This window comes from Dendrobates tinctorius, unplaced genomic scaffold (genome assembly GCF_039654945.1).
Source record: "Dendrobates tinctorius isolate UK_male_01 unplaced genomic scaffold, ASM3965494v1 ptg000070l, whole genome shotgun sequence".
NCBI lineage: Eukaryota > Metazoa > Chordata > Amphibia > Anura > Dendrobatidae > Dendrobates > Dendrobates tinctorius.
In genome coordinates this window covers 22550347-22574539 of record NW_027361738.1, presented here as the reverse complement: position 1 = coordinate 22574539, position 24193 = coordinate 22550347, and the positions used below count along the sequence as shown (strand labels likewise).

At 45.6% G+C, this 24193-nt stretch overlaps 1 protein-coding gene across 4 annotated transcripts in view; it reads right to left on the bottom strand.

The window, feature by feature from the left end:
* LOC141095454 (ATP-dependent translocase ABCB1-like) overlaps nucleotides 1-24193 on the bottom strand; it is a 485663-nt gene that overhangs the window by 74885 nt on the left and 386585 nt on the right. For all 4 annotated transcript variants that reach the window (XM_073581458.1, XM_073581459.1, XM_073581460.1 and 1 more), the window contains one exon: nucleotides 2980-3080. In XM_073581458.1, coding sequence (XP_073437559.1) covers nucleotides 2980-3080 — 101 coding nt within the window. The remainder of the gene's footprint in view (nucleotides 1-2979; nucleotides 3081-24193) is intronic.

The window sequence follows — 24193 nt, the reverse complement described above, 5'->3', positions numbered from 1 at the left end:
ATCCGGGGATACGGTACCCTTTCTAACCTTTGTGCAATCACGTGCAATCCATACTGTGCCTGACACTGTCTGAGCCTGCCTCCTGAGACATATATTTTGAATGTGTACGCTATCCATACATGTTATCCGGGGATACGGTACCCTTTCTAACCTTTGTGCAATCACGTGCAATCCATACTGGGCCTAACACCGTCTGAGCCTGCCTCCTGAGACATATATTTTGAATGTGTACGCTCTCCATACATGTTATCCGGGGATACGGTACCCTTTCTAACCTTTGTGCAATCACGTGCAATCCATACTGGGCCTAACACCGTATGAGCCTGCCTCCTGAGACATATATTTTGAATGTGTACGCTATCCATACATGTTATCCGGGGATACGGTACCCTTTCTAACCTTTGTGCAATCACGTGCAATCCATACTGTGCCTGACACCGTCTGAGCCTGCCTCCTGAGACATATATTTTGAATGTGTACGCTATCCATACATGTTATCCGGGGATACGGTACCCTTTCTAACCTTTGTGCAATCACGTGCAATCCATACTGGGCCTAACACCGTCTGAGCCTGCCTCCTGAGACATATATTTTGAATGTGTACGCTATCCATACATGTTATCCGGGGATACGGTACCCTTTCTAACCTTTGTGCAATCACGTGCAATCCATACTGTGCCTGACACCGTCTGAGCCTGCCTCCTGAGACATATATTTTGAATGTGTACGCTACCCATACATGTTATCCGGGGATACGGTACCCTTTCTAACCTTTGTGCAATCACGTGCAATCCATACTGGGCCTAACACCGTCTGAGCCTGCCTCCTGAGACATATATTTTGAATGTGTACGCTATCCATACATGTTATCCAGGGATACGGCACCCTTTCTAACCTTTGTGCAATCACGTGCAATCCATACTGTGCCTGACACCGTCTGAGCCTGCCTCCTGAGACATATATTTTGAATGTGTACGCTATCCATACATGTTATCCGGGGATACGGTACCCTTTCTAACCTTTGTGCAATCACGTGCAATCCATACTGGGCCTAACACCGTCTGAGCCTGCCTCCTGAGACATATATTTTGAATGTGTACGCTATCCATACATGTTATCCGGGGATACGGTACCCTTTCTAACCTTTGTGCAATCACGTGCAATCCATACTGTGCCTGACACCGTCTGAGCCTGCCTCCTGAGACATATATTTTGAATGTGTACGCTATCCATACATGTTATCCAGGGATACGGTACCCTTTCTAACCTTTGTGCAATCACGTGCAATCCATACTGGGCCTGACACCGTCTGAGCCTGCCTCCTGAGACATATATTTTGAATGTGTACGCTATCCATACATGTTATCCAGGGATACGGTACCCTTTCTAACCTTTGTGCAATCACGTGCAATCCATACTGGGCGTGAGAACGGCTGGCGAGCTGTTAAGCAAGCTACAGCACCTGTCCAGACAAGTACAGGGATTCCCTAGCGAGGAGACTTATTTGATTGTTTTCAATGTTGGGACAGCAATTTTTGTGGAGCACTATACTCTGGAGAATGATAGATGGGGCCCACCATACACTGGAACATTCCAAAGGTGGACATCAGGCACTGGAGCAGCATTTACAGGGCCCATTATACACTAGAGCATTAGAAATGGGGCCCATTATGTTTGGAGCATTATTTGGGCCCATAAGACAGTGGAGCATTATGTGGAGCTCATCATATACTGTTTCAAACATTATATGGGACCAATGATTCTGTATGGAGAAATAGATGGGCCTCGTCATGAGATGTAAAAAGTGAGGTATTTTTCATTGTACTATACCGCTATTTATCTGCCGTATCGGAGCTTGATGAGTTGTGGTATGTGTTAAAGGGGCGCTCTTTCGCCCAGGGCACATGAAAACCTGCAGCCAGTCCTCCCCCCCCACAACTTTAGCCAAATAACCCCCATTTTTCAGTGCGTAACTTATATTATGAAGTTAATTAAGGTTGACAAGCTTAAGTAAGAAGAATTGATGCTTTTGGCATTCAAATGGGCACTGTAGGTGTGTTTCCTGTCCTCCTCTCACTGCCGACTTTTATTCCCCATTGACTTACATTGGGTTTCGTGTTTCGGGACGACCCCGACTTTTCCCTATAATCGGACGATCTTGCTCGACCCGACTTTTGGAAAAGTCGGGTTTCACGAAACGAAACGCGACCCTAAAAAAACAAAAGTCGCTCAACTCTAATTAGGACACCTCTTGTTCACCACCTCTCTAGGAGTGTCGTGCTTTATGCACAGCTTATTTGTAGACATGGTTTGAATAGATTCACAGAACCTGGTCCAGCAGTCATATCCTTAATTTGTGGCCACTGGACGAGAGCCCTGAGAACTGCCTTTTTGTCTGACAAAATTCACAGTCTTCTCTTTTGATTAGCTATCCTAGCCTGTCATCGTTGCAAAGATACACATGCGGTGTCGTACCAAGATACCACAAATGAAGAGCCATGGATTCTGCCAGGTAGTCCAACAAACACAGATTCCTGATGAAATTTTTTTCCTGATCTTTTTGGAGACGCCCATGATGTTAAATTTGGCGCATTTCAGTTTCGGGCTCAATAAAGTGACATTGGTCAAAAAAGCATCATATTTAACATGGAAATACCAGCTGAAATACCATACATGGAGCAGTTCTAAGATTCTATGATTTTTAATGGAAAAAATTGCCTTCTCATCAACTTCTACATCAAAATTGTCTGTAAATATGAAATCTTGATGAAATCAGGAACCATTTCGAGGTATACTCAATTGTTTTGGGAGTGTTCTGCTACAACTAGCTGACTACTAGATCTTTTTTATTTCTAAATGTGGATCAGTAGAGTTGATGTCAGTTCTGCATACACAGTAAAGGCTGAAAGACCCATACAGGACTATAGTAAAGGTATTAAATAGCAGTAAAGCACTTTCAAGATACAGAGTTTGGCATACCTGTAGGACCCTGATAGACAGTCATTATATTTTTGATAAAAGACATCTTCTTTGTTCAGTGACACCACTGTCCTGATATTTTCAATGACTTCTGTCGAAATCTAAAGATCAGGGGAAAAATGTTTAAAATGCAAGTAAGGAACAAAAGACATCTTAGCTTATACCCTGCAGGGAGAACACAAAGACAATGTTATGAGCAGTGCAACACTTCTTCCACAGGATTGGTGGCCAAAGAGCTAAATTCTCTCCTTGAGGACAGCATAAGTTTTAATAGGCAGACTTGTAGGCTATGCAATACTCCTCTGGGAATTTAAAGGGGAGCTACCATCAGAAAGTGAACAATTGCTTTAATCATGTTTTTGTGTTACATGTGTTCCTAAAATAAAATTAGCAGTTTTTTTATATCACAATATTTATTAAGTAATATGTAAGCTTAGGTTTGCAAAAAATAAGCCCCATATCCCCAAAATTTTCAATGTTAAAATTTAACGGAAAATGAACATGGTAAATAAAAAATAAAAAAAAACAATTGTGGAATTGCACTTTTTTGCAATTTCAATGCAATTTTTACAAACTTCTGGTGCATTACTTGTTAAAATGAATAATATCATTCAAAAGTACAACTGGTCCTGCAAAAAACAAGCCTTCATACGTTTATGTGGGCGGAAAACTAAAAATGTTAGGGCTCTTGGAAAAAGGAGAGGAAAAAAACTAGCATTTAACATTTTTGGGATATGGGGCTCATTTTTTTGAACCCTGAGCTGACATTTTTATTGATACTAGTTTGGGGTAGATACAATGCTTTGAACACCACTTATTGCATTTTATTGCAATGTTGCAGCTGCCAAAAAATGTACCTTATTTTGTGGACTATAAGACTAGAAATTTTGGGATGAAAATAGAATTAAAAAAAAAATAAAATGGTGGTGCGTCTTATAGTCCAATTTTACTGTAGCTTACCGTAGGGGCAGCGGCAGTAGAGCGGGGTCACAGGAGGCAGAGTCGCAGCTGGAAGGAGCTGATAGCAGCAGGAGTGGTGCGATGCTGCAGCCCCTGGGCTGGGAGGAGGAGGTTTTTGCATCAGTGGGAGGCTGTGGGCCTTGGGCTTTTATAAGATGTTGGCGGTGAGCTCATTGATTTCCCTGAGGTGGGCTTCAGGAATATGGCGACGCATGTACAGATTGAGATATCAGGAGACAAGAAATCAATAGGCAGGGGACTCCTCTCACCACCGGCATCTTATCAAGACCTAGGGACTGCAGCCTCACACCGCTGGGTTACCCCCTCCTCCCAGCACAGGGTGTGCAGTATCGCGCCACTCCTGCTTCCTGTGACCCCGCTCCACCGCAGCCGCCACCCCCCTGCGGTAAGGTACCTTTGAATTATAAGATTCACACCCATTTTTTCCCCAAATTTACTGATCGGATTACTTTATTTTAGATTTTGATAAATCTGATATTTACGAATGCAGCAGTAAAAAATATGTGTATTTTTTAGTTGTTTTATTGTTCATGGGGCAAATGGGGGGTGATTCGAAGTTTTGAATTTTTTGTATATTTTTCATCTTTTGAAAACTTTTTTTCACTTTTACTGTATTTTTTAGTCCCCTTAGGAGACTTGAAGCTGCAATCATCTGAATGTTTGCATCATCACTAATGCATAATGAAAATTATGATCTCCTATGAATTTTTATTGGAGTCAATGGGAGGCAAAAACAAATGCATACACAACACCTTCAAAAGGGCCCAAAAGCTGCATCAAATGAGGTGCAGGCACCAGGATAGTGGTCTCAATTGACCCACAGTACAAATTTTAGAATGGCATGGCAGCAATCAGCCATGCATGAGGTATCTGGGCCAGCATTTACAGCTTTGAAATGAACTTCAAAATAAGACAAAGTGGGTAAGGCATCAGTGTAGACCTGCTGTGTAGACATGCTGTGCTGGGTGCCCTGATAACACATGCAACAGCTCAACATGTTTTGGTGCTCAGTCACACTCAGGTGGCACAAATATCAAATATCATTTTATAGACTACTAATGTAAAAAAAAGTAAAGATAGTAAGATGGATAGTTGACTCAATGGAAGTGGAGGCCTACTGCTACAGGTGACACACATGAATGAGACCCAACCAGTTGTCTACACATTTCCAAAAATTAGTGACAGACACCAACAATGTGGCATCAATTTCACCAGAGTAGAAATAGTATAATGATGAGTGACATCTTTTCCACTACAGCCAGCCCAGTAGATGGAGAGACCCAATCAGGAGTCTCCACATTTCCAAAAATTAATAGCAGATAATAAAAAAGTGGCATCAATTTCACCAGATTAGAAATAATATAATAGGGACCGACATGTCTTCCACTACAACCAACCCAGCAGATGGAGACGCAATCAGGAGTGTTCACATTTCCAGAAGTTAGTGGCAGACACCAACAAAATGGCACCTATTTCCCCAGAGTAGAAATAGTATAATACGGACTGACACGTCTTCAACTGCTGCCATCCCAGCAGATGGAGATGCAAACGAGTGTTCACATTCCCAAAAATTAGTGGCAGTCACCAACAAAGTGGCATCAATTACACCAGAGTAGAAATAGAATAATAGGGACAGACATGTCTTCCACTACAGCCAACACAGCAGATGGAGACACAACCAAGAGTGTTCACAGTTCCAAAAATTAGTGTCAGACACCATCAAAGTGGCATCAATTTCACCAGAGCAAAAATAGTATAATGGCGAGCGACATCTCTTCCACTACAGCCAACACAGCAGATGGAGGTGCCCAATCAGGAGTCTCCACATTACCAAAAATTAGTGGCAGACACCAATAAAGTGGCATCAATTTCACCAGAGTAAAAATAGTATAATGGCGAGCGACATCTCTTCCACTACTGCCAACCCAGCAGATGGAGGTGCCCAATCAGGAGTCTCCAAATTACCAAAAATTAGCGGCAGACACCAATAAAGTGGCATCAATTTCACCAGAGTAGAAATAGTATAATAGGGACAGACACGACTTCCACTAGAGCCAACCCAGCAGATGGAGACGTAACCAGGAGTGTTCACATTTCCAAAAATTAGTGGCAGACACAAATAAAGTGGCATCAATTTCACAAAAGTAGAAATAGTATAATAGGGGCTGAAACCTCTTCCACTACAGCCAACCCAGCAGATGGAGACCCAACCAGGACTGTTCACATTTCCACAAAGTAGTGTTAACATCTGCAGCAGCAGCAGGCACAGAAGCCCAACTAAAGATTAGTGATGAGCGAATTTGTTCGAAAAACGATCGCCAAACATAAATTCGGCACGAACATGGGACATTTGGAAAATTTTATAAAATCGAAAAAAATCGGTAACATTTGGTAAAATGTGCGGGGATATATTTGTGTTCCCACTAAAGTATTTTATGCACTTTGGGTAGGATAGTGGTGGTGTATGATGGGTGTGGGGAGCATGCTTGATGAGGGTAGGGGGTTGGCAGAGCTCAGAGGAGCGGCATGCTTGTAAAAAAAAAAATGTTCTAACTTTATATGTGCACATTGTGGCTAGCCAATCAGGGCGCAGGAAACATCCACAATGTCCTGGCACAGCATCTTGTGTCATTGGCTACTGAAATTACATGTCCTTATCCATAGATAGAGCAGACATCTTATTTTAGCACCATTTTGACAATGTAACAGCACAGTGAGGCTACTCCTGATGCTGGGACTGGTTGCTGATAAATTTAACTAGTTATCTAGGCGATTGTTTCTAAAGCCCCATCACACACAGTGATCTCGCTAGCGAGATCTCTGCTGAGTCACAAGTTTTGTGACGCAACAGCAATCTCACCAGCGAGATCGCTGTGTGTGACAGCTATCAGCGACCGGCCCCCCCTGCCAGGTATCGCTGATCGATCATGAAAGGTCAGGACTTTTTTTGGGTCGTTGGTCTCCCGCTGGCCAGCACGCATCGCTGCGTGTGGCAGGCGGGAGAGCAACGACCAACAATCAGCTAGCTGATAACCAAGGTAAATGTCGGGTTTCTAAGCAGCGCGCTGTGCTTAGAAAACTGATGTGTACCTTTGTTACCAGCGCGCTGATGCAAGGAGCTGGTAACCAAGGTACACATCGGGTTTCTAAGTGCCAAGCGCCTCTAAGAAGCCCGATGTGTACCTTGGTTACCAGCGTGCTGATGCAGGGAGCTGGTAACCAAGGTACACATCAGGTTTCTAAGTGCCAAGCGCCTCTAAGAAGCCCGATGTGTACCTTGGTTACCAGCTCCCTGCATCAGCGTGCTGGTAACTAACGTACATAGCGATGTGCCCGCTCGGCGTCGCTGGTGCTGATCACTGGTGAAGCTGCCTGTTTGACAGCTCACCAGCGATCATGTAGCGACACACCAGCGATGCTGACAAGCTGATATCGTTGTCGGGATCGCTGGTGAGTCGCTATGTGTGATGGGGCCCTAAAGGCGCCTTTACATTTAGCGATGCACCAGCGATCCCGACAGCGAAATGACGCGGTCAGGATCGCTGGTGCATCGCTAAATGGTCGCTAGTGAGCTGCCACACAGGCAGATCTCACAGCGACGTAGCGACGCAGCAGCGGTCGTTACATACCTTTCAGACGCGGCAATCCTGACGTCCTCCAGCCCGCGTCCACGCGTCGCTCGTCGGCGCCAGCAGGAAGCCCAGCAGGAAGCGCCCGACGAGAAATGGAGTTGCACGATCTCGCGTGATCAGCGACAGACAGCGGTGGAGCCGGTCAGAGGTAAGTATCACACATAGCGATATCGCTGTTGCGTCACAAAATCGGTGATGCTTTAGTGATATCGCTAGTGATATCACTATGTGTAAAGGCCCCTTTAGTCAGATAGTGTAGATAGCTAGTGTCCTGTGTGGCTGTGAAATCAGCCTTCCAGCATTTGTTTTTTGTGCCATTACTGAGGTCCACAGACAAACACCGCAGGGCACATTTCATAGAAGTGTGTAGTGCACTGCTTCTATTGTGCTCCATGCAAGAGTAGACCTTTCCAAATCTTATTTTTTCAGCTGCTAAATGTGATACAGCAAGGCATATTTCACCTTGTCATTTAGTGATCATAACATTATTTTGTGATTTGAGCTGTTGGCCAGGAAAAAAAAACATTTTTTGGGCAGTTGCTACCGTGATTCAGTGTGCCATATCTCACCTTATCATTTATTGGCGGTGAAATTCAACTCTCTGCATAGCCCATGCAGATATATAAAAAAATGTTTCTGTTGCTAAATGTGATACAGCCCGCCATATCCCATGTTGTAATTTTGGCTGTTGCTAACGAGATTCAGCACGCCATCTCCCAAGTTGTAATTTCGTGGCGGTGAAGTTAAGCTGTCTGCATAGCTCATGCAGATTAAAAAAAAAAAATTCTGCTGCAAACGTGATTTAGCACGCCATATCTCATGTTGTCATTTTGTGGCAGTGACATAGAGCTGTCTGCAGAGCTCATGAACATTACAAAAAAAAAATTCTGTTGCTAAACTTGATATATCCCAACATATCCCACGTTGCAGTTTTGTGGCAGTGATATTTTTCTGTGTGTAGAGCTGTTGCATAATAAAAAATTATTTTTTTGGTTGCTGCTAATCTGATTAAGCACCCCATATCCCATGTTGTAATTTTTTGGCGGTGAAATTGTTCTGTGCGTAGAGCTGTTGTGCAGTACAAAACTATTTTTTTCTGTTACAAATGTGATACAACATGCCATATCCCACATTGTCATTTAGTAGCAGTGAAATTCAGCTATCTGCAGAGTTCATGCGGATTAAAAAAAACAATTCTGTTAGAAACATGAAAAAGCATGCTAGATCTGAGCTTGAAATTGTTTTGAGCACATATTCGATTGTATACAGGCCTTATCCACAGTTAAAAAATACTTTCTTCTGTTAGTAACGTTATACAGCAGACTAGAAGTCAGTTTTTAATTTTTGAGTGCTGATATTGTTTTCCATACAAGGGTACACATCATAAAGTCAAAATTGGTTTTCTTACTATCGTGCTACCAAAAGCAGGCTACATTTCATCTTTTCATACTTTGGTGCACATATTTTTCTCCATACAGGGATACATATGATAAAATATAAATTTGTTCTGTTACTACTGTGCTCCAAAAATGTGTCCACATCTGAGGTTGTCATCCTTTTGTGCATATTCTGCTGTATCCAAGGATCTTCCACAGTACCAAATATGATATTTTCTGTTACTACATAAAGCAGACGACATTTTATCTTTTAATAATTTAGGGATGGAATTAATTAATTAAGCTATGTTTATATAGCGCTATTTTATTCGGCAATGGGACAATCTAAATTACCTATCAGTATGAGTTTGGAGTGTGGGAGGAAACCAAAGTAAACATACAAAAACATGGAGAGAGCGTACAAACTCCTTGCAGAAGTTGTCAATGGTGATATTTGAACCCAGGACCTCAGCGCTGCAAGACACCAGTGCTAACCTCTGAGCCACCATGCTGCGGGGAGTCCGCAATTCAGACTATAAATTCTTTGTGGTCCTCCAACCATGCCACATTTAAGCATTGGACATGGCTTGGAGCGGTATTTCTTGCTTAAAGTTTGATCAGTAACTGGTGGATGAGTGACAGGTGTAGGCCTGGTGCTGTGAGAGTTGTGCCAAATTCAGGCAACAAAAATGGAGGAGATTCAACTTGGAGAGCAAATATTTCCACAAATTTTGAGCAAATAGCACAAAAAAGTGGCAGCAATTTCTATTTATTTAAATCACTTATATAGCGCCAATAATTTTACATCGCTTTACAGACATTACTGGCACTGTCCCCATTGGGACTCACAATTTAAATTTCGTATCAGTATGTGTTTGGAGTGTGGGTAGTAAACCTTGCAAACAAGGGGAGAACATACAAACTCTTTGCAGATGCTGTCCTTGATGGGGTTGGAACCCAGAACTCCTGCAATGCAAAGCTGATAATGTTTTTGTGTTGATGACTCAGTGTTCCCGATGCTTTACAGACATCATCATCATCATTGTCCCCATTGTGGCTCACAATTTAAATTCCTTATCAATATGTCAATATGAGTGTGGGAAGAAACCAGAGGAAACCCACACAAACTCCCTGGAGGCATAGTAATCTTAGGGTATATAAACTTTTGACTATGCAGTAAGTAATAAAAATGCCCTAAAACATTCTCTCATTATTCTGGCATTTGGCAAATATTAATAATTATGGTAATCTTAATTGACCTAAACGGGAAAGGTTTATTGCGATTTCATGTCAGATATTGAGAAAAACATGATGTGTCTTTTATTTAATGTACAGTGGGTACGGACAGGATTCAGACCCCTTTAAACTTTTCAATCTATGCTTCTTTGCAGCTGTAGGGAAGGTGACCTGACGGACGGATGGACATGTTAGAATAGAGAAAGATAGGCTTGCACAGTTTAGGTAGGTGTCAGTTACTACAGTGGGGAAACAGCTGAGAAAGTGTAGTGGATATGCAGTACCTTGGGTTGACCATTAGAGGGCAGGGAGGAGTGTGAGCAAAGGACTTGACATCAGCTTAGGGCCTTGGGCGCCTGGAGTGGCGATGGCGTCGGGAGATTGAGTCTCGCTGGGAGTCATGGACAGTCTTCCAGATCTCATGCGGACCCTACAGGAGCAGCCGCCAAAGACATCACCGGGAAGCCTCCCCGTGGAGCCCCTGAGCCTGGAGGCCAGCCCCGCCGGACGGCGGGGTGAAGAATAGAGACTGCGGGAGAAGCCGCGGGAAGAAGTGACGGAGGCCGCGACGTCGGGGAAAGGTGAGAGTTCCCCCCAGCTCTGCCAGCAGCTCCACCAGCGGCTCTGCAAGAAGTCCCCGCTACTCAGCCGCAGCACGTGACCCCCTGTGTATCTGAAAGCCTGGCTGAGGAGGCCCTTACTGTTTACGCTGAGCTGAGCAGGGCCTCCATTCCCGTTCCTGATTCATCATGCCCGGTGGTGCCACGCCTGGTGTCGCCGGTGCAGAGCCTGTTTACAAAAGGTGCTCCTGCGTGTCCCCTGCCAGTAGCGACCTCATTCCTGGAATCGGCAGCTACTCCAGCTCCGTCTGGAACTCCGGGTGCAGCCTACCCCGCGGTCGCGGCTATGCCGGCGTTGGAGCCGGCTGCAGCCTATGTGTCAGGCCCTGTGGCCCAATCTGCGAGAAATACGGCTGTCCCTGCCCGCCACCCAGCCCCAGAGGCTGCTGGACCGCTGACATCATCAACTGCCTCTGCCCCGCCATCACCCTCGGTTAAGTCCCGCCCACCGGACTCCAGGGCTTGTACCGGACCCTCTGTTTGGGTCGCAGAAGTTATAAAGAAGAAGAAGGCCAGGGAGCAGGAAGTCTGGAACCTGCTCCATGACAGGGGAGAGGCTGGCATGGCGGCTGCACGATCTCCGGGACGGCTCGTATATACTAACTTGCAGAAAGGATTTTAGAGACACTTCTTGCATCCTGGGAGCTCCACGGCTGTGGGGTCCCTTGCTACCAGCCACCAGGAGATGGCTTGGACTGTTGGGAATTCGCTACACCATTATGCAGATAATTGGGACAGTTTGCATCCAGGTTAAAGAAAAATGTTTTTCTTGTTATAAGTGTTGAAGTTGGTTTGCCTGACATAGCGGGGATGCAAAAAGAAAAGTGTCAATGTTAAAGGAAGGAGGAGAAAGTCTGTTATATTTTTTTTGTTTGTTTGTTTTGTTGGTTAAAAAGAAATGGTAAATGAAAAAAAATAGAAAAAGGGGTACTTATGCCATTATAAAGTTGTTTTGTTGTCTAATATGCAAAAGTAAATGCAACAGGTCCGGGTAAGGGAAGGTCTTTGTGACCTTAGGAAACATGAGATCGAAGGGGTCTATGAGTTGAGAGGGTCTGGGAGACCGAGACACCGACCATGACCTGTACATGAAAGAAAGGTAAAAGAGATGGAAGATGTGAGAAAGACAGCCGTCCTAGGTCAGTTCCCCGACACTACGGACACCCCGGAAGGAAGAAGGCGGACGCCGGCAATGATCTGTAGGTGTGAGACCTCGATCATGGCGTACCAGACAGTGGAAGGTGACAGAAGGGGAGAGTAGGGGAAGGTACACGCCATAGAGAGAATATGGGTGTACCTAGCCCAATTTGAAAGACGTCATGTGGCGTGCGTGCTGGTGAGTAGCAGTAGGCTGCTCAGAGCATGGTGCTCCCAGTTTGGTTCGGCACCCGCAGGTAGTGGGTTTGGCCCAACAGCTGGTCTGACAACAGAGTGTAGGTGAAGCTTCAGAACGACGAAGGCAGGGATTACGATTGTCGAGGACGACAATAGATAAAGGAAGAGAAGAGTGTAGGGAAGGTGACCTGATGGACGGACATGTTAGAATAGAGAAAGATAGGTTTGCACAGTTTAGATAGGTGTCAGTTACTACAGTGTGGAAACAGCTGAGAAAGTGTAGTGGATGTGCAGTACCTTGGGTTGACCATTAGAGGGCAGGGAGGAGTGTGAGCAAAGGACTTGACATCAGCTTAGGGCTTAGGAAACCGTTGGTCATGGGGGCGGAGTTACAGGGAACTGGGAATAATATAATTACTGAGGAAGGGTTCCAGAAGGTTCCAGTCCCCAGGGGGAGCTCGAATGACAGGAGGACTACGACAGTTTGTGCACTCTGAGGAAAACCAAACCAGGTGGACTGAGGAGAGAGAATGTCAGGGGGGTGGTCCTGACAGGAAAATACCGCAGTATAGACGAGGCACCGAGGTAAAGCATACCATATTGATCAAGGGAGATGACTGTTCAGTAGAAGTACTGTTGGTTTACGGGCCTAAGGCGGCCACAGTGACGGATCTGACAGGAGCGTCAACAAGTGAAGAGGGGCCGGTACGTATATGTACGTCCCCGGTGTAAAGTACGGTGTGCGGGAAACAGCTCTGGAAACGGAGAGCCGATAAGTGAAGTGAAGTTAAGTGTAGTAAACTGTATTGAAGTGCGGTGTACTGCGGAGGCCGTCAGGTGGACGGCGAAGAGAATAAAACTTGGACCTGTTGTACCCGATATTTGCCTCCATCGTGTCTCTATTACATCTCTGCGCGGTAAGAGAGGGACCACCCCCCAGCTCGGCCTACCGACCCTACACAGCCATTTGGTAAATTCTTAAAAGTTCATTTTTTCTCATTAATGTACACTCTGCACCACATCTTGATTGAAAAAAAACAGATATGTAGACATTTTTGCAAATTTAATAAAAAAGAAAAACTGAAATATCACAATATCATAAGTATTCAGACCCATTGCTCAGTATTCAGTATAAGCACTCTTTTGAGCTAGTACAGCCATCAGTCTTCTTGGGAATGATGCAACAAGTTTTCACACCTGGATTTGGCTATCCTCTGCCATTCTTACTTGCAGATCCTCTCCAGTTCCTTCAGGTTGGCTGGTGAACGTTGGTGGACAGCCATTTTCAGGTCTGGGCCAGTCAAGAATGGTCACAGAGCTGTTCTGAAGCCACTCCTCTGTTATTTTAGCTGTGTGCTTAGGGTTATTGTCTTGTTAGAAGGTGAACCTTTGCCAAGTCTGAGGTCCAGAGCACTCTGGAAGAGGTTTTCATCCAGGATATCTTTGTACTTTGCCGCATTCATGTTTCTTTCAATGGCAACCAGACGTCCTGTCCTTGTAGCTGGAAAAGGGCTGTGGAGTCGGTAAGCCAAATCTGCGACTCCGACTCCTCAATTTCCCTTACACCGACTCAGACTCCAACTCCAACTCCACGACTCCGACTCCCACATATATTGTTTATATTTAAGTGAAAAATTTATTGTAGTACAATGTGAACATCAGACATTTAATCATTTCTATGATCCAATAATCAAGACATTTAGATAGAATATAATATCTATTTCTTGGAATACAACTTTAGAACACAAAAAATTGTAATAAATTGTAAATGTCATACACTATGTAATATCGATTACATATATATAGTACAGACCAAAAGTTTGGATACACCTTCTCATTCAAAGAGTTTTCTTTATTTTCATGACTATGAAAATTGTAGATTCACTCTAAAAGCATCAAAACTATGAATTAACACATGTGGAATTATATAATTAACAAAAAAGTGTGAAACAACTGAAAATATGTCTTATATTCTAGGTTCTTCAAAGTAGCTACCTTTTGCTTTGATTACTGCTTTGCACACTCTTGGCATTCTCTTGATGAGCTTCAAGAGGCAGTCACTGGAAATGGACTTCCAAGAGTCTTGAAGGAGTTCCCAGAGATGCTTAGCACTTGTTGGCCCTTTTGCCTTTACTCTGCGGTCCAGCTCACCCCAAACCATCTCGATTGGGTTCAGGTCTGGTGACTGTGGAAGCCAGGTCATCTGGCGTAACACCCCATCACTCTCCTTCTTGGTCAAATAGCCCTTACACAGCCTGGAGGTGTGTTTGAGGTAATTGTCCTGTTGAAAAATAAATGATGGTCCAACTAAAGACAAACCGGATGGAATAGCATGCCGCTGCAAGATGCTGTGGAAGCCATGCTGGTTCAGTATGCCTTCAATTTTGAATAAATCCCCAACAGTGTCACCAGCAAAGCACCCCCACACCATCACACCTCCTCCTCCATGCTTCACGGTGGGAACCAGGCATGTAGAGTCTATCCGTTCACCTTTTCTGCGTCGCACAAAGACATGGCAGTTGGAACCAAAGATCTCAAATTAAATAATAATAATAATCTTTATTTATATAGCGCCAACATATTCCGCAGCGCTTTACAGTTTAACAGTTTCAAAACACAAGTCATAAGTAACAACGTTAACAATACAATAATTAAAGCAAAATAAGATGAAATAGGACGACCCTGCTCGTGAGAGCTTACAATCTACAATGAGGTGAGGGAGATACAAAGTACAGGTGTGTATTTACAATGGTGTATTTACAATGAAGGTCCAGCCATCTTGCGGGAGTGAAGGATGGATGGAGATAGTGAATGGGCTACACACGCACACTTACACAGAGAATGACTTTGATTTGTGAACGTGATAGGCCGCTCTGAACAGGTGTGTTTTGAGGGAGCGCCTAAAACTATGCAAATTGTGGATAGTCCTGATTTCTTGGGGTAGAGCATTTCAGAGGATAGGAGCAGCACGGGAGAAGTCTTGGAGTCGGGAGTGGGAGGTACGGATTAGTGCAGAGGTTAGTCGAAAGACGTTTGCAGAGCGCAGCGATCGGCTAGGCCGATAGACAGAAATGAGAGAAGAGATGTAAGGGGGTGCCGCACTGTGGAGAGCTTTGTGGGTGAGAACAAGTACTTTGAATTGGATCCTATAATGAATGGGCAGCCAATGTAAGGACTGGCGAAGAGCGGACGCGTCCGAGTACCGATTAGCCAGATGGACGATCCTGGCCGCTGCATTAAGTATGGACTGGAGAGGGGATAGTCGAGTGACGGGGAGGCCAATTAATAGAGCGTTGCAGTAATTCAGGCGAGAGTGGATCAATGCAACAGTGAGGGTTTTTGTTGTTTCCATAGTGAGAAAAGGGCGGATTCTAGAGATGTTCTTTAGGTGTAAGCGGAAAGAGCGGGCAAGGGATTGTATATGGGATATGAAGGAGAGATTGGTGTCAAACATAACACCCAGACAGCGTGCCTGCTGCCGGGGTGTAATTGTGGTACCACCCACGGAGAGGGAAATGTCAGATTTAGGGAGGTTATTTGGACTCATCAGACCAAAGCACAGATTTCCACTGGTCTAATGTCCATTCCTTGTGTTCTTTAGCCCAAGCAAGTCTCTTCTGCTTGTTGCCTGTCCTTAGCAGTGGTTTCCTAGCAGCTATTTTACCATGAAGGCCTGCTGCAGGAAGTCTCCTCTTAACAGCTGTTGTAGAGATGTGTCTGCTGCTAGAACTCTGTGTGGCATTGACCTGGTCTCTAATCTGAGCTGCTGTTAACCTGTGATTTCTGAGGCTGGTGACTAGGATGAACTTATCCTCCGCAGCAGAGGTGACTCTTGGTCTTCCTTTCCTTTGGCGGTCCTCATGTGAGCCAGTTTCTTTGTAGCGCTTGATGTTTTTTTGCCACTGCACTTGGGGACATTTTCAAAGTTTTCCCAATTTTTTGGACTGACTGACCTTCATTTCTTAAAGTAATGATGGCCACTCATTTTTCTTTACTCAGCTGCTTTTTTCTTGCCATAATACAAATTCTAACAGTCTATTCAGTAGGACTATCAGCTGTGTATCCACCAGACTTCTGCACAACACAACTGATGGTCCCAACCCCATTTATATGGCAAGAAATCTCACTTATTAAACCTGACAGGGCACACCTGTGAAGTGAAAACCATTTCCGGTGACTACCTCTTGAAGCTCATCAAGAGAATGCCAAGAGTGTGCAAAGCAGAAATCAAAGCAAAAGGTGGCTACTTTGAAGAACCTAGAATATATGACATACAGTATTTTCAGTTGTTTCACACTTTTTTGTTAATTATATAATTCCACATGTGGTAATTCATAGTTTTGATGCCTTCAGAGTGAATCTACAATTTTCATAGTCATGAAAATAAAGAAAACGCTTTGATTGAGAAGGTGTGTCCAAACTTTTGGTCTGTACTGTGTGTATACATATATGTATATATATATATATATATATACAGTATATATATATACTGTATGTGTGTGTGTGTGTATATATATATATATATATATATACACACCTACACACACACTATGACTTATCTCAGCTAAGATAAAGCCTAGATCCTCAGGCTACATTCACACTATGGGCATAGCCAGGATCAAACCTAGGGGGGGGGCAGAACCTCATACTGTTCAGCAGAATTTCATACTGCACACCTCAGCTGCTGAAGAACCTCATACTGCACACCCCTACACTTGAAAATAAAGCCTGCACCTTAAGAAGATGTGGTGATAAATGCAGTCTATTTATTCCAACTATCAATTGATGTTGATGTGTTACTGAAGACGAGCAACGCCTGTCCTGGGCATCCTTTTGGGCAGCTATGAGATGTACCTGAATGGTGCTAAAAAAAAGGAGTGCTAGTCTGTGTGCTATCCGGCTTTCATTCTTTTTGGTACAGATATGATATGGATAGACAGATATGGATAAATGGATATATAGTTAGATAGCGCAGATTGCTAATCTGCTTTTGCTATTGAAAACATTAGCTATGAGCTCAAAAACCTTTCAGGTGATGCGGTTTTTTAAAAAGCTGATCTGCTTTTGCAACTGAAAAACGTATCCTCAAAAAACGCAGGAAAAACGCTGTGTGTGAATGTAGCCTTAGATCAGGAATAGAACAGTCATTTATAGGACATTTCATAACTTTCCCAAATTCCTATGAAAAAATATTCTGCACTGAACTACTGTACCCTATTTATTATATATTTTAGGAGTCGGAGTCGGTCCATTTTATACCGACTCCAACTCCAACTCCACCAAAATGAGCTCCGACTCCACGACTCCGACTCCAACTCCACAGCCCTGTGGAAAACACCCCCATAGTATGATGCTGCCACCACCATGTTTCACTGTTGGGATTGTATTGGGCAAGTGATGAGCAGTGCCCTGCCTGGTTTTCCCCACACATGCCGCTTAGAGTTTTCATCAAAAAGGTGTATCTTCATCTCATCAGACCAGAGAATCTTATTTCTCATAGTCTGGGAGTCCTTCATGTGTTTTTCAGCAAATTCTATGTGTGCTTTCATATGTCTGGCACTGAGGAGAGGCTTCCGTCAGGCAACTCTGCCATAAAGGTGGAGGGCTGCAGTCATAGTTGACTTTGTGGAACTTTCTTCCATCTCCTAACTGCATCTCTGGAGCTCAGCCATAGTGATCTTGCGGTTCTTCTTTATCTCTCTCACGAAGGCTCTTCTCCCATAATTGCTCAGTTTGGCTGGACGGCCAAGTCTAGGAAGACTTCTGGTGGTCTCATTATGGTGGTCTGGTGGTCTCATTATGGAGGCCACTGTGCTCTTGGGAACCTTGAGTACTGCCGAAATTCTTTTGTAACCTTGGCCAGATCTGTGCCTTGCCACAATTCTGTCTCTGAGCTCACTGACTAGTTTTTCTGACCTCATGATTCTCATTTAGTATGACATGCACTGTAAGCTGTGAGGTCTTATATAAACAGGTGGGTGCCTTGCCAAATCAAGTCCTATCAGTTTAATTAAACACAGCTGGACTCCAATGAAGGCGTAGAACCATCTCAAGGAGGATCACAAGGAAATGGACAGCATGTGACTTAAATATGAGTGTCTGAGCAAAGGGTCTGGGACTTATGACTAGAGTTGAGCGACTTTTGGTTTTTTAGGGTCGCGTTTCGTTTCGTGAAACCCGACTTTTCCAAAAGTCGGGTCGAGCAAGATCGTCCGATTATAGGGAAAAGCCGGGGTCGTCCCGAAACACGAAACCCAATGTAAGTCAATGGGGAATAAAAGTCGGCAGTGAGAGGAGGACAGGAAACACACCTACAGTGCCCATTTGAATGCCAAAAGCATCAATTCTTCTTACTTAAGCTTGTCAACCTTAATTAACTTCATAATACAAGTTACGCACTGAAAAATGGGGGTTATTTGGCTAAAGTTGTGGGGGGGGAGGGCTGGCTGCAGGTTTTCATGTGCCCTGGGCGAAAGAGCGCCCCTTTAACACATACCACAACTCATCATGCTCCGATACGGCAGAGAAATAGCGGTATAGTACAATGAAAAATACCTCACTTTTTACATCTCATGACGAGGCCCATCTATTTCTCCATACAGAATCATTGGTCCCATATAATGTTTGAAACAGTATATGATGAGCTCCACATAATGCTACAGTATATGTTGGTCCCCATGGATGAAACTCCACTGTCTTATAGGCCCAAATAATGCTCCAAACATAATGGGCCCCATTTCTAATGCTCTAGTGTATAATGGGCCCTGTAAATGCTGCTCCAGTGTCTGATGTCCACCTTTGGAATGTTCCAGTGTATGGTGGGCACCATCTATCATTCTCCAGAGTATAGTGCTCCCCAAAAATTGCTGTCCCAACATTGAAAACAATCAAATAAGTCTCCTCGCTAGGGAATCCCTGTACTTGTCTGGACTTCTCGTCGTCCCCATCTTCCATCTCACTGCACAGTATTTCAACTTTGCAAGTGCTGTGATCCTGGGCAAGCAGGGGGGGCCCACTTGTTGGCGACGGCACTGGCACAGGGCCCCTGATAGTACGGTGGTGTGTCTGATGGCGGGTGGGCCGAACCTGCACTTTCATCTGCAGCTTCCTCTTTGTCACCGTGTAAGATGGAACTGTATATGGGAAGGGTAACCTGAGTTTCATCAGGGTCAGATTCAGGTCGTGTAGCGTGCGAGGGGAATGTAGTGGTCTGGGTCAATGTACCAGCAGATTCATCGAGCAGTGGCTGGGCATCAGTGCACTTGTGTCGCCCCCAGGAGTACGGTTGCCACAGTGGCATTACCTTCTTCCTAGGGAGTGTGATGTCATGCTTGGGAGCAACGAAGGATCTCTCTAGCAGGTTAACTGATTGGGCGGCGTTATTCCCACGAGTCATGACCCTCCAAACAGCGTTCATGAAGGCAAAGTGTTTGTTTTACGTGGGCAGTATGGTTGCAAAGCTGAACCTTAAAGGAATGTCCAGAAGGGCACCACCAGGAGTGGAGCCTACGGTTAAATTCGACTCCACCTGGGAAACCTCAACCATGCCAGCTACAGAACAGATGCACACATTGCAAGCTTAATTCCGTTAACGAACGAGACTCCGTCATGCCCCGCGGTCCGAGTCCGGCTTACTAGAGGGACACGTGAGGCTCTGGCACATGAGATTGGCCAATAACTGGTGTGTCATGCCCTTACATGTCCGTGGCTGCATGTGCGCTACACTGAAAAGGCCAGCGTTTGTCGCTTACAGGTGCAGATAACCCGCTGAACAACGTTAGTGATGGGGATCACTGATTACAATTATTACCCGCGAACAATGATTTCCCAGTAAGTGCAGGTCAACCGCAGTTCCGGAATTAGGCCTAACCGTCACTCCTGAAAAAATGAAAAACTTACGTGTACAAACCACAGGTGCTGTAGCTTGCTTAACAGCTCGCCAGCCGTTCTCACGCCCAGTATGGATTACACGTGATTGCACAAAGGTGAGAAAGGGTACCGTATCCACAGATAACATGTATGGATAGCGTACACATTCAAAATATATGTCTCAGGAGGCAGGCTCAGACGATGTTAGGCCCAGTATGGATTGCACGTGATTGCACAAAGGTTAGAAAGGGTACCGTTTCCCAGGATAACATGTATGGATAGCGTACACATTCAAAATATATGTCTCAGGAGGCAGGCTCAGACGGTGTTAGGCCCAGTATGGATTGCACGTGATTGCACAAAGGTTAGAAAGGGTACCGTATCCCCCAGATAACATGTATGGATAGCGTACACATTCAAAATATATGTCTCAGGAGGCAGGCTCAGACGGTGTTAGGCCCAGTATGGATTGCATGTGATTGCACAAAGGTTAGAAAGGGTACCGTTTCCCCGGATAACATGTATGGATAGCGTACACATTCAAAATATATGTCTCAGGAGGCAGGCTCAGACGGTGTTAGGCCCAGTATGGATTGCACGTGATTGCACAAAGGTTAGAAAGGGTACCGTTTCCCCGGATAACATGTATGGATAGCGTACACATTCAAAATATATGTCTCAGGAGGCAGGCTCAGACGGTGTTAGGCCCAGTATGGATTGCACGTGATTGCACAAAGGTTAGAAAGGGTACCGTTTCCCCGGATAACATGTATGGATAGCGTACACATTCAAAATATATGTCTATACATCAGGAGGCAGGCTCAGACGGTGTCAGGCACAGTATGGATTTGACGGCCCAGATTACACAGCCGGAGGAGCAGGGAGAGGTAAAGATTGCAAATGTTGGGGCCCTGCCCAAGCAAGGGGGGCCCACTCTTGGGCGTCGGTACTGGCACTGGGCCCCTCATAGTACAGCGGTGTATCTGACGGCGGGTGTGCACCACCACCGTCAGAGACACTTGATTGCACTATGAGGGACCCTGTGCCAGTGCCCGCGCCCAAGAGTCGGCCTACCCACCTGTCCAGGGCAACGGCACTCGCACGGTGTCGTGCGCTAGGTGGTGACCCCGGCCATGGGGGGGGAGGCAGCACAGTTAGGGAGTTTTAGAAAGTGGCATATGTTGATGTTGGACATTCAGCTGATGCAAAAGGCGAAATAGGTGAAGTCCCAGGAAGAGGTGGACCAAAGCAAGCCATTTTTCTGTCACCCTATGTGTCATCAGGGGAAGGTGGGACAAAATCCTTGGAAACCCATGCGTGGTTCATTTTAATGAAGGTTAGATCATCCACATTTTAGGTTGACAGACGGGTCCTTTTTTCTGTCAGGATTGATCCAGCTGCACTGAAGACTCTTTCCGATAGCACACTTGCAGCTGGGCAAGCGAGCTTCTGTAAGGCATATTGGGCCAATTCAGGCCAGGTGTCCAGTTTAGCGGCCCAATAGTCAAAGGGGAATGACCTGTGTGGGAGAACATCGATATGGGAGGAAAAGTAGTTTGTAACCATAGTTGACAACTGCTGTCTCCTGTCACTTTCCATCGATGCAGTATTACCAGTTGTGTGAGCGGTATTTGAAAAATCAGTCCACAACATTGTCATGAAACCCCTGTCTCCAATGCCACTTCTGCTGTGTGCACCACGAACACCTCTGCCAAGCTGCCCCCGGCCCGTACGGCTCGTGTGAGAACCATCACCGCTGCTGTGTGCTGGGAATGCCTCAAGCAACCGATTTACCAGAGTTGCTTGTTTATTAGCCAATATTAGGTCAAGGTTCTCCTGTGGCATGATGTTTTGTAATTTGCCTTTATAGCGTGGATCCAGGATGCTGGCCAACCAGTAGTCGTCATCGTTCATCATTTTGGCAATGCGGGGGTCCCTTTTTAGGATCTGCAAGGCATAATCTGACATGTGGGCCAATGTTCCCGGTGTCAATGATGCACTGCGAGTGCTGGGTGGAGGAGCACTTTCTGGCAAATCCACATCCCTCCAGTCACGCACAAACCCTGTACCAGACATTGCCACGCCAACATTTTCACTTGCCCCACGAGATGCATCCTCCTCCCCTAAGTAATCATCCCCGTCATCATCCTCCTCCTCCTCTTCTTCCTCCACCTCGTCCAGGAGAGGTCCCTGAGCAGACAATGGCTGAATGTCATCAAGGATTCCCTCCTTCTCTTCCTCCTCATCAACATTGGCTGCAGACGCCTGCTCCTTAAGGTGCATCAAAGTTTGCATGAGCAGACGCATAAGTGGGATGCTCATGCTTAGGATGGCGTCGTCTGCGCTTACCAGCCGTGTGCATTCCTCAAAACACTGAAGGACTTTACAGAGGTCTTTCAGCTTCGACCACTGCACACCTGTCAACTCCATGTCTGCTCTCAAAGTGCCTGGCCGTGTATCCTCGCACAAATGCATTATGGCCTGCCTCTGCTCGCACAGCCGCTCCACCATGTGCAGGGTGGAGTTCCACCTTGTTGCAATGTCGATAATGAGGCGGTGGTTGGGAAGGTGGAGCAATCGCTGCAGCTTCTGCATACGAACGGAGTGTACAGGCGACCGGCGGATGTGCGCGCACAGTCTTCGCACATTCTGGAGCAGGGCTGTTAACTCCGGATAATTTTTGAGGAAGCACTGCACCACCAGGTTCAAGGTGTGAGCCAAGCAAGGTATGTGGCTGAGTTTTGAAAGGGCTATGGCTGCCACAAAATTGCGGCCGTTATCACTAACTACCTTGCCTGCCTCAAGATGTACACTGCCCAGCCATGACTCAGTTTGTCGCTTCAAGTACTCGGCCAGCACCTCGGCGGTGTGTCTGTTGCCCAAACACATCATCTGCAACACAGCCAGCTGACGCTTTCCACTAGCTGCTCGATAGGGGGACACATCGTGTGCAACAGTGGCAGCTGCAGATGGAGTGCTCGTACGACTGCGCTCTGTGGATGAGCTTTCGCTTCTGGAGGAGGAGGAGGAGGAGAGTCGAACGCCTACAGCCAACTGTTTCCTATACCGTGGGCTAGGCAGCACTGTCCCACCACCGCTGTCCCCTGTGGACCCTGCATCCACCACATTAACCCAGTGCGCAGTGATGGACACGTAACGGCCCTGGCCATGCCGACTGGACCATGCATCAGTTGTGAGGTGCACATTTCCGCTCACTGACTGCTTGAGTGCATGGACAATGCGGTCTTTCACATGATGGTGGAGGGCTGGGATGGCTTTGCGAGAGAAGAAGTGGCGACTGGGTAGGTCATAGCGTGGTACTACATAGGCCATGAGTTCGCGGAAAGCTGTGCTTTCCACCAACCGAAAGGGCATCATCTCAAACGAGATTAGTTTGGCAATGTGGGCGTTCAAACCCAGTGTACGCGGATGAGAGACTGAGTACTTTCTTGACCTACTCATAGTGTCTGGGAGGGTGAGCTGGACTTGAGAGCTGCATATGGTGGAAGTAGCGGTGGACAGGGCGGACTGAGAGAGGGTTGATGATGGTGATGGAGTTGGTGTTCTTTCTGATGGCCTAGAATCAGTCTTTCGTTGATATAACAGTGGGATTCCCTGACTGCTGTGGCCTTGCAACGACACCTCAACATTTGCTGCTGTGCTAACCGGTGGGCTTACAGTGGGGGAAACAATGTAGCGTTGCTGACTACCTTCGTTGTGATCAGTTGCACATGTGGCACTTGAGGTTTGGTGTTGTGTCCACGCTTGCAAGTGCATGCTGGTTAAATGTCTAAGCATGCAACTGGTATTCAAATTTTTCAGATTTTTCCCTCGGCTAAAGGTCTTTGCGCACTTCTTACAGATAACCTTGGCCTGATCATGAGGATTTTGTTCAAAAAAGTGCCACACTGCACTCTTCCTACTTTGGCAGACATTTTGCGGCCTAGCATGCTGTGATCTTTTGACCCTCTGGACAAGCTGTCCAGCAACTCTTTTGATGTTTGGAACCTGTCTTTGGAGTGCTCCGGGCCTGCCAGATAACAGCTGTTGCGATGTCGATGTCTGCTGTGGATGCTCCTCATCTGAGCTATTGGAAGCAGCACCCTCTTCCCCCAATGGATGCCAATCTGGGTCAAAAACTGGGTCATCCATCACCTCCTCTTCT